Below are 16,739 nucleotides of genomic sequence, written 5' to 3'. Positions count from 1 at the left end.
AACCTACACAAAAAGGACGACCACTCAAACTCACAATGGACAATCAAACAAACAAACAAAAAATACTAGCTACAAGGGCATCATTACAGTCCACATGTTGCCATTTCAGTGAACATAAAAAAACAGAAAACCAGAGTTCTGCTAAAACTAGAGATTTCCAGCGGCAAAGAGCCTCGGACTGAATCTATTGCTGATATCAAGGAGCTGCTCTATGATGCGGCCAACCTCGTCGACGAACTCAACTACTACAGGCTCCAACAAGGTAATAACTTGATTTTGTTTCAATATTAAAAAAGTAGAAAATACAGTTAAATTGGCACAACGACCTGACGACCGAGAGGAACTCAAACAAACCTGGGTCCTTTGCCTTCTTTGCTAATATTACCTTCATGCTCGCATCTAGACAAATGTAACACAAGTAACTGTATACTCCCTACCTCATTGTAAACACTCACACCACTACATTTAACAGCTTTAACAAAAGCTTGGAGAAAACATATGCTACAGAACATCAACCTGCAATATGTCATAACTGAAAAACTAAAAAAATGTATGACACCTTCTTATAAGAACTAAACTACACTAGCAAAACCAAGATGCCTTAACAAAAAAAGGGACGAAAATGCACTACCATCCATCTACAAATCCTACAAAAAAAGATAAAAAACTACACACAACAGAAAACTTCTGCTGCTTTCCAAAATAAGAAAAGCTCATCCCCTTCATCATATCCGCCACAGATTCTCTTGACGAAAGAACTCTAGGTTAACCCACTAAGAAAAACAAAAATCAACCACTTAAAATCCTCTCCCCCTCCCACCTACAAGAGACAAATCTACATCATTCATAACCCCCCCCCCCCCCCCCCGGTTCTATACATCACATCTGCACAAATCATAGAAAAAAAACTTTACTACAACAAAAGGGAAACACAGAAGAGGGAGAGAATGAATCACTTGAACAAGGGCGCGAAAAGAGACAGCGGACTCCCCTCCCCTTTCAGCTCTCCTCCTTCCGCCGATCTGAAACTTTTCTCCTGTCAGGCAAACAGATAAGATGGGGAGATAACAGGCGAGGAGGAGAAATGGGAAACGAGTGCTTTTCCTCCACGACGCTTCGACTTAGCAGAGACACATAACGGGCCGTCGTCTAGCAGGAAAAAAACAGCCCGCTACACCCCGAAACAGAAAACGGGCCGCAACAAAACAGAAAAGGCCGAAACACACGAATCGCGGAGCATAACCGATCGAACGGCTGACACGATGAATGCGACCAAACCTGAATCTCAGCTAGCTGAGGCTCTGTTTGGAACCACTCAGATTACATAATTCAGTTTTTATAATTTATTATGTCTCCAAACAAGACAGATTATCGTGTAGATTATAAAAACTAGATGGACAGATTATTAAAAACTCACAATCTACTCTACCCTAGCTAAAATCAGATTATGGATTGATAATGACCCATTACCCTTGTAAAGTTGGAGATAATTACATTCCTGTCACCGCCATCCTCCTTTTTCTTCAAAAAACAAAGGGCAGACAGGTCATTATGCAATGTAAAACCTGAATTACAGTTTATATAATCTGACCTCCAAACATGTCCACCTAGATTATTTTTATAAACCAGATTATATAATCTATCTTCATAATCCAGATTATTATAATCTATTATGGTTCCAAACAGGCCTGAGTTTCATCAAATCCGTTTAATTTTTCTTCTAAAACAGCCCACTTTCATGCTGTATGGACTATCTGTCTGACAGTCGATTGATCAAGGACACTGCTAGGCGCCGGTGCGTCGGCCGCACCGCAGCCCCATGATGTCGCACGATTCAGCGTCCTTCTCATCCCGCATCATCCCCTTCTTCTTCATCCTGGCTTCCTTTTTTCCCGCATCGTCAATCGGAAAAAAGGAGCAGTCGCCGCACGTCGGAGGAAGAAAGACCGCGGCGAGCGCCGGGGACCCTCATTGTATTCCCCTTGTCGGAGGACAAAGCGTCGCGGCACACTCAGGCTCGCCGCCATCACAGACCCGATGGTCCGTCCCATGAGCACCCACCCCCTGTTGCAACGACACACCCGATGGCAGTGTTGTAACCGACACCAATCGGAGCTGGAGACGACATCTCTGGGTGTTAGAACCGGTGCTGGAGCGAGGTGTTGTTGGTATGGGAACTACAGAACTAGTCAAGCGTGCTTCAACCGGCTTAAAAAAAATCTTCAAATGGCATCGGAAAAATCTTCAACCATGAAAAAAAGGTACAACCGACGTAGAAGAAAAGTTTCAAACATGGAAAAAAGATTCAACCGGTGTCGAGAAAAGCTTCAACCGATGTGAAACAATTGTTGGGGAACGTCGCATGGGAAACAAAAAATTTCCTACGCGCACGAAGACCTATCATGGTGATGTCCATCTACGAGAGGGGATGAGTGATCTACGTACCCTTGTAGATCGTACAGCAGAAGCGATTAGAGATCGCGGTTGATGTAGTGGAACGTCCTCACGTCCCTTGATCCGCCCCGCGAACAATCCCGCGATCAGTCCCACGATCTAGTACCGAACGGACGGCACCTCCGCGTTCAGCACACGTACAGCTCGACGATGATCTCGGCCTTCTTGATCCAGCAAGAGAGACGGAGAGGTAGAAGAGTTCTCCGGCAGCGTGACGGCGCTCCGGAGGTTGGTGATGATCTTGTCTCAGCAGGGCTCCGCCCGAGCTCCGCAGAAACACGATCTAGAGGAAAAACTATGGAGGTATGTGGTCAGGCAGCCGTGAGAAAGTCGTCTCAAATCTGCCCTAAAAGCCCCATATATATAGGAGGAGGGAGGGGGACCTTGCCTTGGGGTCCAAGGGAACCCCAAGGGGTCGGCCGAGCCAGGGGGGAGGACTCTCCCCCCCCCAAACCGAGTCCTACTTGGTTTGGTGGGAGGGAGTCCTTCCCCCTTCCCACTTCCCCTCCTTTTTTTTTTCTTTCTTTGATTTTTCTTCCTTGGCGCATAGGATTTGGTGGGCTGTCCCACCAGCCCACTAAGGGCTGGTGTGACCCCCCCCAAATACCTATGGGCTTCCCCGGAGTGGGTTGCCCCCCTCCGGTGAACCCCCGGAACCCATTCGTCATTCCCGGTACATTCCCGGTAACTCCGAAAACCTTCCGGTAATCAAATGAGGTCATCCTATATATCAATCTTCGTTTCCGGACCATTCCGGAAACCCTCGTGACGTCCGTGATCTCATCCGGGACTCCGAACAACATTCGGTAACCAACCATATAACTCAAATACGCATAAAACAACGTCGAACCTTAAGTGTGCAGACCCTGCGGGTTCGAGAACTATGTAGACATGACCCGAGAGACTTCTCGGTCAATATCCAATAGCGGGACCTGGATGCCCATATTGGATCCTACATATTCTACGAAGATCTTATCGTTTGAACCTCAGTGCCAAGGATTCGTATAATCCAGTATGTCATTCCCTTTGTCCTTCGGTATGTTACTTGCCCGAGATTCGATCGTCAGTATCCGCACACCTATTTCAATCTCGTTTACCGGCAAGTCTCTTTACTCGTTCCGTAATACAAGATCCCGCAACTTACACTAAGTTACATTGCTTGCAAGGCTTGTGTGTGATGTTGTATTACCGAGTGGGCCCCGAGATACCTCTCCGTCACACGGAGTGACAAATCCCAGTCTTGATCCATACTAACTCAACTAACACCTTCGGAGATACCTGTAGAGCATCTTTATAGTCACCCAGTTACGTTGCGACATTTGATACACACAAAGCATTCCTCCGGTGTCAGTGAGTTATATGATCTCATGGTCATAGGAATAAATACTTGACACGCAGAAAACAGTAGCAACAAAATGACACGATCAACATGCTACGTCTATTAGTTTGGGTCTAGTCCATCACGTGATTCTCCCAATGACGTGATCCAGTTATCAAGCAACAACACCTTGTTCATAATCAGAAGACACTGACTATCATCGATCAACTGGCTAGCCAACTAGAGGCATGCTAGGGACGGTGTTTTGTCTATGTATCCACACATGTAAATGAGTCTTCATTCAATACAATTATAGCATGGATAATAAACTATTATCTTGATACAGGAATTATAATAATAACTGTACATTTATTATTGCCTCTAGGGCATAATTCCAACAGTCTCCCACTTGCACTAGAGTCAATAATCTAGCCCTCACATCACCATGTGAATTACATTGTAATAAATCTAACACCCATACAGTTGTGGTGTCGATCATGTTTTGGCCGTGGAAGAGGTTTGGTCAGCGGGTCTGCTACATTCAGATCCGTGTGCACTTTGCATATATTTACGTCCTCCTCCTCGACGTAGTCGCGGATGATGTTGAAGCGTCGTTTGATGTGTCTGGTCTTCTTGTGAAACCTTGGTTCCTTTGCTAAGGCAATGGCACCAGTGTTGTCACAGAACAAGGTTATTGGATCCAGTGCACTTGGCACCACTCCAAGATCCGTCATGAACTGCTTCATCCAGACACCCTCCTTAGCCGCCTCCGAGGCAGCCATGTACTCCGCTTCACATGTAGAATCTGCTACGACGCTTTGCTTGGAACTGCACCAGCTTACTGCACCCCCATTAAGAATAAATACGTATCCGGTTTGCGACTTAGAGTCGTCCGGATCTGTGTCAAAGCTTGCATCGACGTAACCTTTTACGGCGAGCTCTTCGTCACCTCCATACACGAGAAACATCTCCTTAGTCCTTTTCAGGTACTTCAGGATATCCTTGACCGCCGTCCAGTGATCCACTCCTGGATTACTCTGGAACCTACCTGCCATACTTATGGCCAGGCTAACATCCGGTCTAGTGCACAACATTGCATACATGATAGAGCCTATGGCTGAAGCATGGGGGACGGAGCGCATATGCTCTCTATCTTCATCAGTTGTTGGGCACTGAGTCTTACTCAATCTCGTACCTTGTAACACTGGCAAGAACCCTTTCTTGGACTGTTCCATTTTGAACCTCTTCAAAACTTTATCAAGGTATGTGCTTTGTGAAAGCCCTATCAGGCGTTTTGATCTATCCCTATAGATCTTAATGCCTAGAATGTAAGCAGCTTCTCCTAGGTCCTTCATAGAGAAACTTGTATTCAAGTAACCTTTTATGCTCTCCAAAAGCTCTACGTTGTTTCCAATCAGTAATATGTCATCCACATATAATATTAGAAACGCCACAGAGCTCCCACTCACTTTCTTGTAAATACAAGATTCTCCAACCACTTGTATAAACCCGAATGCTTTGATCACCTCATCAAAACGTTTGTTCCAACTCCGAGATGCTTGCACCAGTCCATAAATGGATCGCTGGAGCTTGCACACCTTGTCAGCATTTTTAGGATCGACAAAACCTTCGGGTTGTATCATATACAACTCTTCCTTAAGGAAACCGTTAAGGAACGCCGTTTTGACATCCATCTGCCAGATTTCATAATCGAAAAATGCAGCTATTGCTAACATGATTCTGACGGACTTAAGCATCGCTACGGGAGAGAAAGTCTCATCGTAGTCAATTCCTGGAACTTGTGAAAAACCCTTTGCCACAAGTCGAGCTTTATAAACGGTCACATTACCGTCAGCGTCCGTCTTCTTCTTAAAGATCCATTTGTTCCGAATAGCCTTGCGGCCCTCAGGTAGTATCTCCAAAGTCCACACTTTGTTCTCATACATGGATCCTATCTCGGATTTCATGGCTTCTAGCCATTTGTTGGAATCTGGCCCCACCATTGCTTCTTCATAATTTGCAGGTTCATTGTTGTCTAACAACATGATTGATAAGACGGGATTACCGTACCACTCTGGAGCAGCGCGTGATCTCGTCGACCTACGTGGTTCAACAGAAACTTGAACTGGAGTTTCATGATCATCATCATTAACTTCCTCCTCAACCGGCGTCGCAATGACAGAGGTTTCCCCCTGCCTTGCGCCACCATCCAGAGGGATGAGAGGTTCGACAACCTCGTCAAGTTCTATCTTCCTCCCACTCAATTCTCTCGAGAGAAACTCCTTCTCGAGAAAAGTTCCGTTCTTAGCAACAAACACTTTGCCTTTGGATTTGAGATAGAAGGTGTACCCAACTGTCTCTTTTGGGTAACCTATGAAGACGCATTTTTCCGCTTTGGGTTCCAGCTTTTCAGGCTGAAGCTTTTTGACATAAGCATCACATCCCCAAACTTTAAGAAACGACAACTTTGGTCTTTTGCCATACCACAGTTCGTATGGTGTCGTCTCAACGGATTTTGATGGTGCCCTATTTAAAGTGAATGCAGCTGTTTCTAATGCATAACCCCAAAAAGATAATGGCAAATCAGTAAGAGACATCATAGATCGCACCATCTCTAACAAAGTACGATTACGACGTTCGGACACACCATTACGCTGTGGTGTTCCACGCGGTGTTAACTGCGAAACAATTCCACATTGTCTTAAGTGAGTACCAAACTCGAAACTCAGATACTCACCCCCACGATCAGACCGTAGGAACTTGATCTTCTTGTTACGATGATTTTCCACTTCACTCTGAAATTGCTTGAACTTTTCAAATGTTTCAGACTTGTGCTTCATCAAGTAGACATAACCATATCTACTTAGATCGTCAGTGAAGGTGAGAAAATAACGATATCCGCCGCGTGCCTCCACGCTCATTGGACCACACACATCGGTATGTATGATTTCCAACAAGTCACTTGCACGCTCCATTGTTCCGGAGAATGGAGTCTTAGTCATCTTGCCCATGAGGCATGGTTCGCACGTGTCAAGTGAATCAAAGTCAAGTGACTCCAAAAGCCCATCAGCATGGAGTTTCTTCATGCGCTTTACACCAATATGACCCAAGCGGCAGTGCCACAAAAATATGGTGCTATCATTGTTTACTCTAACTCTTTTGGTCTCAATGTTATGTATATGTGTATCTCTATCAAGATTCAATATGAACAATCCTCTCACATTCGGTGCATGACCATAAAAGATGTTACTCATAGAAATAGAACAACCATTATTCTCAGACTTAAAAGAGTAACCGTCTCGCAATAAACAAGATCCAGATATAATGTTCATGCTCAACGCAGGCACTAAATAACAATGATTTAAGTTCATCACTAATCCCGATGGTAGTTGAAGTGACACGGTGCCGACGGCGATTGCATCAACCTTGGAACCGTTTCCTACGCGCATCGTCACTTCGTCTTTCGCCAGCCTCCGTCTATTCCGCAGTTCCTGTTTCGAGTTGCAAATGTGAGCAACAGAACCGGTATCGAATACCCAGGCACTACTACGAGAGCCGGTTAAGTACACATCAATAACATGTATATCAAATATACCTGATTTTTCTTTGCCCGCCTTCTTATCTGCCAGATACTTGGGGCAATTGCGCTTCCAGTGACCCATACCCTTGCAATAGAAGCACTCTGTTTCAGGCTTAGGTCCAGCCTTGGGTTTCTTCGGCGGATTGGCAACAGGCTTGCCGCTCTTCTTCGAATTGCCCTTCTTGCCTTTGCCGTTTCTCTTGAAACTAGTGGTCTTGCTCACCATCAACACTTGATGCTCTTTACGGAGTTCAGACTCTGCGACTTTCAGCATCGCAAACAACTCGCCGGGAGACTTGTTCATCCCTTGCATGTTGTAGTTCAACACAAAGCCTTTATAGCTTGGCGGCAGTGATTGGAGGATTCTGTCAGTGATAGCTTCTTGCGGGAGTTCAATCCCTAGTTCAGCTAGACGGTTTGAGTACCCAGACATCTTGAGCACATGTTCACTGACAGACGAGCTTTCCTCCATCTTGCAAGCATAGAATTTATCGGAGGTCTCATACCTCTCGATCCGGGCGTTCTTCTGAAAGATAAACTTCAACTCCTGGAACATCTCAAATGCTCCATGACGCTCAAAGCGACGTTTGAAGTCCCGGCTCTAAGCCATACAAGACTGCACATTGAACTATTGAGTAGTCCTCCTTACGTGCTAGCCAAGCGTTCTTAACATCCTGATCAGCCGTAGCGGGTGGTTCATCTCCTAGCGCAGCATTAAGGACATAATCCTTCTTTCCAGTTTGTAAGATTAGCTTAAGATTACGAGCCCAGTCTACAAAGTTGCTTCCATCATCTTTCAACTTAGCTTTCTCTAGGAACGTATTAAAATTGAGGATGACACTTGCGTGAGCCATGATCTACAACACAAATATATTCAAAGTGGACTTAGACTATGTTCAAGATAATTAGAGTTCAACTTAATCAAATTATATGCTAAACTCCAACTCAAAAAGTACATCTCTCTAGTCATTTGAGTGGTTCATGATCCACTTACACTATCCCAAGTCCGATCATCACGTGAGTCGAGAGTAGTTTCAGTGGTAAGCATCCCTATGCTAATCATATCAACTATATGATTCATGATCGACCTTTCGGTCTCATGTGTTCTGAGGCCATGTCTGCACATGCTAGGCTCGTCAAGCTTAACCCGAGTGTTCCGCGTGCGCAACTGTTTTGCACCCGTTGTATGTGAACGTTGAGTCTATCACACCCGATCATCACGTGGTGTCTCGAAACGACGAACTGTAGCAACGGTGCACAGTCGGGGAGAACACAATTTCGTCTTGAAATTTTAGTGAGAGATCACCTCATAATGCTACCGTCGTTCTAAGCAAAATAAGGTGCATAAAAGGATTAACATCACATGCAATTCATAAGTGACATGATATGGCCATTATCACGTGCTTCTTGATCTCCATCACCAAAGCACCGGCACGATCTTCTTGTCACCGGCGCCACACCATGATCTCCATCATCATGATCTCCATCAACGTGTCGCCATCGGGGTTGTCGTGCTACTTATGCTATCACTACTAAAGCTACATCCTAGCAAAATAGTAAACGCATCTGCAAGCACATATGTTAGTATAAAGACAACCCTATGGCTCCTGCCGGTTGCCGTACCATCGACGTGCAAGTCGATATTTCTATTACAACATGATCATCTCATACATCCAATATATCACATCACATCATTGGCCATATCACATCACAATCATACCCTGCAAAAACAAGTTAGACGTCCTCTAATTTTGTTGTTGCATGTTTTACGTGGTGACCAAGGGTATCTAGTAGGATCGCATCTTACTTACGCAAACACCACAACGGAGATATATGAGTTGCTATTTAACCTCATCCAAGGACCTCCTCGGTCAAATCCGATTCAACTAAAGTTGGAGAAACCGTCACTTGTCAGTCATCTTTGAGCAAAGGGGGTTACTCGTAACGATGAAACCAGTCTCTCGTAAGCGTACGAGTAATGTCGGTCCAAGCCGCTTCAATCCAACAATACCGCGGAATCAAGAAAAGACTAAGGAGGGCAGCAAAACGCACATCACCGCCCACAAAACCTTTTGTGTTCTACTCGAGAAGACATCTACGCATGAACCTAGCTCATGATGCCACTGTTGGGGAACGTCGCATGGGAAACAAAAAATTTCCTACGCGCACGAAGACCTATCATGGTGATGTCCATCTACGAGAGGGGATGAGTGATCTACGTACCCTTGTAGATCGTACAACAGAAGCGATTAGAGATCGCGGTTGATGTAGTGGAACGTCCTCACGTCCCTCGATCCGCCCCGCGAACAATCCCGCGATCAGTCCCACGATCTAGTACCGAACGGACGGCACCTCCGCGTTCAGCACACGTACAGCTCGACGATGATCTCGGCCTTCTTGATCCAGCAAGAGAGACGGAGAGGTAGAAGAGTTCTCCGGCAGCGTGACGGCGCTCCGGAGGTTGGTGATGATCTTGTCTCAGCAGGGCTCCGCCCGAGCTCCGCAGAAACACGATCTAGAGGAAAAACTATGGAGGTATGTGGTCGGGCAGCCGTGAGAAAGTCGTCTCAAATCTGCCCTAAAAGCCCCATATATATAGGAGGAGGGAGGGGGACCTTGCCTTGGGGTCCAAGGGAACCCCAAGGGGTCGGCCGAGCCAGGGGGAGGACTCTCCCCCCCCCAAACCGAGTCCTACTTGGTTTGGTGGGAGGGAGTCCTTCCCCCTTCCCACTTCCCCTCCTTTTTTTTTCTTTCTTTGATTTTTCTTCCTTGGCGCATAGGATTTGGTGGGCTGTCCCACCAGCCCACTAAGGGCTGGTGTGACCCCCCCAAATACCTATGGGCTTCCCCGGAGTGGGTTGCCCCCCTCCGGTGAACCCCCGGAACCCATTCGTCATTCCCGGTACATTCCCGGTAACTCCGAAAACCTTCCGGTAATCAAATGAGGTCATCCTATATATCAATCTTCGTTTCCGGACCATTCCGGAAACCCTCGTGACGTCCGTGATCTCATCCGGGACTCCGAACAACATTCGGTAACCAACCATATAACTCAAATACGCATAAAACAACGTCGAACCTTAAGTGTGCAGACCCTGCGGGTTCGAGAACTATGTAGACATGACCCGAGAGACTTCTCGGTCAATATCCAATAGCGGGACCTGGATGCCCATATTGGATCCTACATATTCTACGAAGATCTTATCGTTTGAACCTCAGTGCCAAGGATTCGTATAATCCCGTATGTCATTCCCTTTGTCCTTCGGTATGTTACTTGCCCGAGATTCGATCGTCAGTATCCGCACACCTATTTCAATCTCGTTTACCGGCAAGTCTCTTTACTCGTTCCGTAATACAAGATCCCGCAACTTACACTAAGTTACATTGCTTGCAAGGCTTGTGTGTGATGTTGTATTACCGAGTGGGCCCCGAGATACCTCTCCGTCACACGGAGTGACAAATCCCAGTCTTGATCCATACTAACTCAACTAACACCTTCGGAGATACCTGTAGAGCATCTTTATAGTCACCCAGTTACGTTGCGACGTTTGATACACACAAAGCATTCCTCCGGTGTCAGTGAGTTATATGATCTCATGGTCATAGGAATAAATACTTGACACGCAGAAAACAGTAGCAACAAAATGACACGATCAACATGCTACGTCTATTAGTTTGGGTCTAGTCCATCACGTGATTCTCCCAATGACGTGATCCAGTTATCAAGCAACAACACCTTGTTCATAATCAGAAGACACTGACTATCATCGATCAATTGGCTAGCCAACTAGAGGCATGCTAGGGACGGTGTTTTGTCTATGTATCCACACATGTAAATGAGTCTTCATTCAATACAATTATAGCATGGATAATAAACTATTATCTTGATACAGGAATTATAATAATAACTGTACATTTATTATTGCCTCTAGGGCATAATTCCAACAACAATGTTTCTATCGGAATGCAAAAAAGCCTTAACCATGGCAAGAAAGCTTCATCCGGAGTGAAAAAAAGCTTGAACCGCCGTCGAGAAAAGTTTCAACCGCTGTGAAAAAATGTTTCGATTGGAATGGGAAAGAGCATCAACCATGGTGGAAAAGCTTCATCCGGCGTGAAAAAAAGCTTCAACCGCTATGAAAAAAGCTTCCACGGTGAAACTTCTGAAAAACGAGTGTTGGCTAGAGCTATGAGGTGATGGCGAAAACTATAAACGAGCGTTGAGGAGAGCTACAGGCGGCTATGGAAAAAAGCTTCAACCGGTTGCAGCTTCGACATGGCCGGGTCCGACGTGGCAGGTAGAGCTCCGGTGGCGTGGATCCGAGCAGATCTGGCCGGCGACGAGGGGAGCTTGCAGTGGTATGTGAGCAGTAGGGAGGAGAGAGAAATCATGGCTATGGAGTCCCGACTGGAGGTCGAATAAAAGAAAAGAAAGGAAAGGCCAGCGAAAGGATAAGGATATGAGAGGGGATATTTGTGCGAAGGCCCACCAGTACACACGTGTGACACGCAAGCATAGTTTTCGTAAGCGTTGGGACCAGCGCGGCGCGCGAGCCCGCCGAACGTTTCGGCTGACGTCGCAACCCCAAACGTTTACCTTTCTAATTTGCAATTATTCAAATTTTATCACCATACATAATATTACACGTTGGCACTGTTGTGCACTGGTAGAAGGGAGAAACACACTCAGTACTAAAAAGTCATCTATTCGCTCGTTCCTAAATATAATTTTTTTATTTTACATTATATATGAAGCAAAATAAATGAATCTACACTCCAAAGTATGCCTAGATACACTCTTATATAGCCTGTAATGAAATCTTTAAAAAATACATATAGAACAGCCCACTTTCAGGTATGGACTATTTGTCTTACAATCAATTTGTTTATTAAATTTGCAATCATTCAAATATTATCACCATACACAATATTACATGCTGGCACCATTGTGCACTAGTAGAAGTGAAAAGGCACTTAGTAGTAAAATGTCATCATCGATCTGCAAAAAAAGAGTAAAATGTCATCTATCTATATATAAATATACTATGCTCCGCAATTTTAAGGTCCACAATCAATTGAGGTTTCGATTTACAATTGGGTCCGGATCAATAATTTCTCAAGATACTCCGTATTAAAGTATTTTAATTTATTATCCTCCCTAGTTTTGAATCTGTCGTATTCGTTTGAGGTATTTAATTTTAGATTTGGTTCGTCATTTTCACAGGGTCAATGGTTTTTCAAATCAGAAATCGGCCTATAAAAATATATCAACCTCGCACACCTTCTCAACATCTAGAAAAAAGTACCAACATGTGATATTGTAGCATCTATATAGTATATGCGGATATTGATGCAGAATTTTTTCACACATACGAACAGATTGATTAACAGATAACATCGAATCACACTGTTGAAGGCCCACCATACCATCACATTTATATAAATAAAAAGAAAACACACTCCATCTTCTCCCCCACTTACCAAACCAAATACTCTATGGTTCCAAAGTATAAGGTGTATTAGCTATAATAAGGTCAAATTTCTTTAACTTTTCCCAAGATCAGAGCCAAAAATATCGACATCCACAACAATAAATAAATAAAATATAAAAACTCATTTCATGGTTAATACAATGATACCGATTTGATATTATGTATATTGACATATCTCTCTACAAATTTGGTCAAACTTAAAGATGTTTGACTTATAAGAAAACTAATACAACTTATATTTTGAAACAAATGGAGTAGAAAAATGATGAAAGTGCAGCAACACGAATGGCACAACAAAGCGCGCCAACCCTTCAAGTTTTACATGATTTCAAATCAAAAATTGCAGTGCTTTCTTGATATGCGCATGTCGTCCTAACGCAGGGGCCATACTCTCTGTTGCGTTCTAATTTTATCGTATGTCCCCAAAGGGACAAAAACATTATAATGTTGTTTACCCTTATTTACATATTTGAAAACATGTACGGTAAGTGTAATGCAATAAAAATTCAATTATCCTCAATAAATAAATAATACTATTACCCAACATAAATAAAGACAAGACTTACATACCAAAGTAGAAGTCCATTAGCTAACCTACAAACATAGAAAAAGTGAAAGGTAAACAACTAGTAGTAAAGATCCATTATAATTACAAAACCAAATTAAATTGTGCCTTACCATAATTTACATGATACATATCTTGTAAAACCACTGTAATGAATATATAGCCCTTTTTGCACAACAAATGTAACTTATTAAGATAATTGCAAATACAAATGCTTGAGGAATAAACACAACCACGATGGATGTTTGAGTTTGGTGGCGTTTGATTTTGGAGGGGGGGGGGGGATTGAGCTGATTGATGAGGCAGACTGTGTGAACAAAACCACCAGAATTACGACAAGGAACGAAAAATATCTGAATTTGACAATTGGTGGACTAAGTTTGTCTTATATTAGAGATGATTAACCATATGTAAACTATCAATAAAGTTAAGCGATAACAACGTATATGGAGGTGGCGTCCTAAGGATTGCAGTGCGCTTAGTGAAACATAACATTTCGTTCAATATAACGTAAGTTACATGTGGCGAATTTACCAAATGAAGCTTTGCAAGTAGAGTTGCGTATGTGTATGCCTATATGTGTCTAAACTATACATGGCGTTTTCTAAGGAAAATAATATTAAATCTTAATTATCCTGAAATTGACTCCTAATGCAGCATTCATGATAAGCCATATCACTTTAAAAAATAGTTAGATTATATTAAACAGCAAGCAAGACCACTAGAACTTGGCAGAAGGTGCCTATGAGCAATCATGTCGTTTGGTTAAAAAACATATCCCTTGATCAAAGGGTGTCTCTCCACGAAAAGAAGAAATAATACATCTACACATCTTTAAAACGGGCGTCTCTTCTTAAAAAACCAGAGGAAGAAAATGAAAATAAGCATAATAATTGTTAGGCTGCCACTAGCGCTCAAAATCTTGAACAACATTACAAAAGGTGTTTCCCATTAGGCGCCTTCAATATCCGTTAACGTGCGTTTTGCTAACTAGCGCTAAAGGCGCTCTTACCTGGGCCAGCCAATCTATGCCTCTAAGCATGTAAAGGGAGAGACATTTTCCTGGTTTTGAGAACCTAAGCTTTCCAACTGTTTTTTTAAAATTTTGGTTTTTTCCTATACCTATATTTTTTAGTTTTTTCTTCTTCTATTTTTTTGAAACTTTTATTCTCTATTCTTTATTTTCTTTTCAAAATACTTATTTTTTTAGAAAAAAATGATAAGTTTTTCTAACAACTCATTGATTTAGAAAAAATGATGAATTGATTTACATGTTTATGGAATTCTGTTTCAAAGTTGATTGCTTTTCAAATTTTCTATCCCTTTTCAAATTGATAAAAAAATAATTCAGAATCCATTCATATTCGTGCAACCTCTTTTTTTAAATAATCAAGTTTTTTTTTTCTGAATTCATGAACTTTTTTCAAATGCGTGATTTTTTAATTCGTGATTGTTTTTATTCCATGCTTGTCAGCAGTCGTTCAACAGTAGCGACCGTCTTTTGTTTTTTGTGAGAGAGCGACCGCTCTGGTGGGGCGGCCCATGCAAGCAACCGTGCGACCGCCTTCTTATTAACTAGCGCAAAGAGCGCCAAATAGGATGACCCATCACCTAATTCTTTCCCAACAATGTGTTAATTTTTTTAAGCTTACTTAATTTCATAAGTTATAGATGATTTTTTTAGCAACTTTCATGATTCTTTTAACAAGTTTTCCGCAGCAACATCATCTAGTTAATTATGTGTAGGTGCAAGAAGAAAGAGTGTGTGTTACAACACTTCTTGGTTGCGTGCGTGCATTGCATGCAGTTCGTGAAGCAAGCCCATCTAAAACATGAAGGAATGTGCGGCTGCCAAACACAACTGTGGCCAATGCAACAGAGGGCGCCTTACGATTTAATAGTACCACTATTATATACTAAAACGATGATAGATTAAGCAGTGCCGTGGATGGACCGGTTTGATTGATGCATGCATGGTCCGGCCGGTACTAATTAAGCTAGTAGAAGTTGATCCAGGAACTGTATGTGGCCCCGAACCACCAGTTGGACGGCGCGACGTCGCTGGCCGTGGCCTCGCGGCCGTCGTCGAGCCTGACCCTGAAGGAGAGCCTCTGGCCGTTGAGGTAGGCGTTGCTCTGCCAGTTTGCGCCCCAGTTCCGGCTCATGGCGAGCCAGTTGGTGTTGGAGCCCTTGATCCACATCTGCGCCACGACCCCGCTGCCGCCGACGTTGGTCACCACCACCAGCTCGAAGTAGTCCCTCCCGGAGATGCCGAAGCGGATGCCGTCGCGCTTCTGGCAGGAGACCCTCTTGTACATGACCGGGACTATGCCGGCCTGGTAGATGGCGATGCTGGTCCAAGCGGGCTGCGACATGTCGAAGTGGAGGCGCGGCGGGTTGCACCACCCGCCGTTGTTGCTGGGGAGCGCCCAGTTGGGCGGGCAGAAGTTGGTGGCGGAGACGGTGATCTGGGTGCCCGGCCTGCACATCTTGCTCCTGCCCGTGTCGCAGTAGATGATGTAGCACGCCCCGCACATGGCGCCGTCGTTGAAGAGCGCCGTGCTCAGCGCGGCGTTGTTGATCCCGTACCCGGAGCCGTACAGGTTGCCGTACCCACACGCGCCTCCTGCATACATACAATTCACATGCATCATCAGATCAACATCAACCAAGAGCTAATGACATTTCTACAAATCTACGCTACTCTTTACAGTTGCAGAGGAGATCTTAGTAAAGAAGTGGAAGGGAAACAGTCACCGACCCATGGTGCCGGAGCCGTCGGCGCCGCCGTAGAACGTCGCCGTGGCGCTCGTCCAGTAATACTGGGCATCGACCCCATGAGAAGCTATTCCACAGAGCACACCGAGAAGCACTAGTGCTACTGCTGTCTGTTTCCCCATTGGATTGTTGAAGATGACAGACAGAGAGCGATACTAGCTACTTGGGCCAAGCAAGTCTTCTAGTAATATGCTGCGCTCTGTGTACTGTGTACCTTACTGCACCCTGGGCTTTATAGTATGATGATGAGCATGCATCTGCCTCTAACTGTTACGGTTGTAATTGGGTACTTGGGTTAACTTAGCCGCCCTCCATTGCTGCTTATTTGACTTTTGGCACGTCCAGTTTTCAAACTAGTAAAAGATATATACTCCTGACGTGGTGTCCATGTTCTTGATGCCGTAAGAGGTTTATCAATGGATGGACAAATTCCTGCATTGTCAGTGTGCATGTGCCCTAACTGAGATCCACACCGCCGTGCATGTGAGAGAATCATTCGTGCTGAAAAATTCAACCAGAACTAGATGGTGGAAGCAAAGAGTCTGACCAAAT

The 16,739-nt window shown here is 44.2% G+C and overlaps 1 protein-coding gene, 1 long non-coding RNA gene and 1 pseudogene across 2 annotated transcripts; all 3 read right to left on the bottom strand.

Annotated features, from left to right (window-relative positions):
• Nucleotides 1–460: 460 nt before the first annotated feature.
• Nucleotides 461–1,107, bottom strand: LOC123399524. Its single transcript, XR_006610388.1, has 2 exons — nucleotides 957–1,107; nucleotides 461–820 (listed from the first exon to the last, which is right to left on the bottom strand). It is a non-coding gene; the product is annotated as an uncharacterized LOC123399524 (long non-coding RNA).
• Nucleotides 1,108–13,179: 12,072 nt separating this feature from the next.
• LOC123400483 lies at nucleotides 13,180–13,276 on the bottom strand (annotated as a pseudogene).
• A 1,842-nt stretch (nucleotides 13,277–15,118) lies between these two features.
• Nucleotides 15,119–16,413, bottom strand: LOC123399522 (expansin-A33-like). The gene is made up of 2 exons (XM_045093923.1): nucleotides 16,171–16,413; nucleotides 15,119–16,035 (listed from the first exon to the last, which is right to left on the bottom strand). Exons 1-2 carry the CDS (start codon nucleotides 16,307–16,309, stop codon nucleotides 15,407–15,409), a joined length of 768 nt encoding a protein of 255 aa, XP_044949858.1. The 5' UTR covers nucleotides 16,310–16,413; the 3' UTR covers nucleotides 15,119–15,406.
• Nucleotides 16,414–16,739: the final 326 nt, after the last annotated feature.

This window comes from Hordeum vulgare, chromosome 5H, assembly GCF_904849725.1.
Source record: "Hordeum vulgare subsp. vulgare chromosome 5H, MorexV3_pseudomolecules_assembly, whole genome shotgun sequence".
In the NCBI taxonomy this organism is placed as follows: domain Eukaryota; kingdom Viridiplantae; phylum Streptophyta; class Magnoliopsida; order Poales; family Poaceae; genus Hordeum; species Hordeum vulgare.
This window is presented reverse-complemented; position numbering and strand designations above follow the sequence as displayed.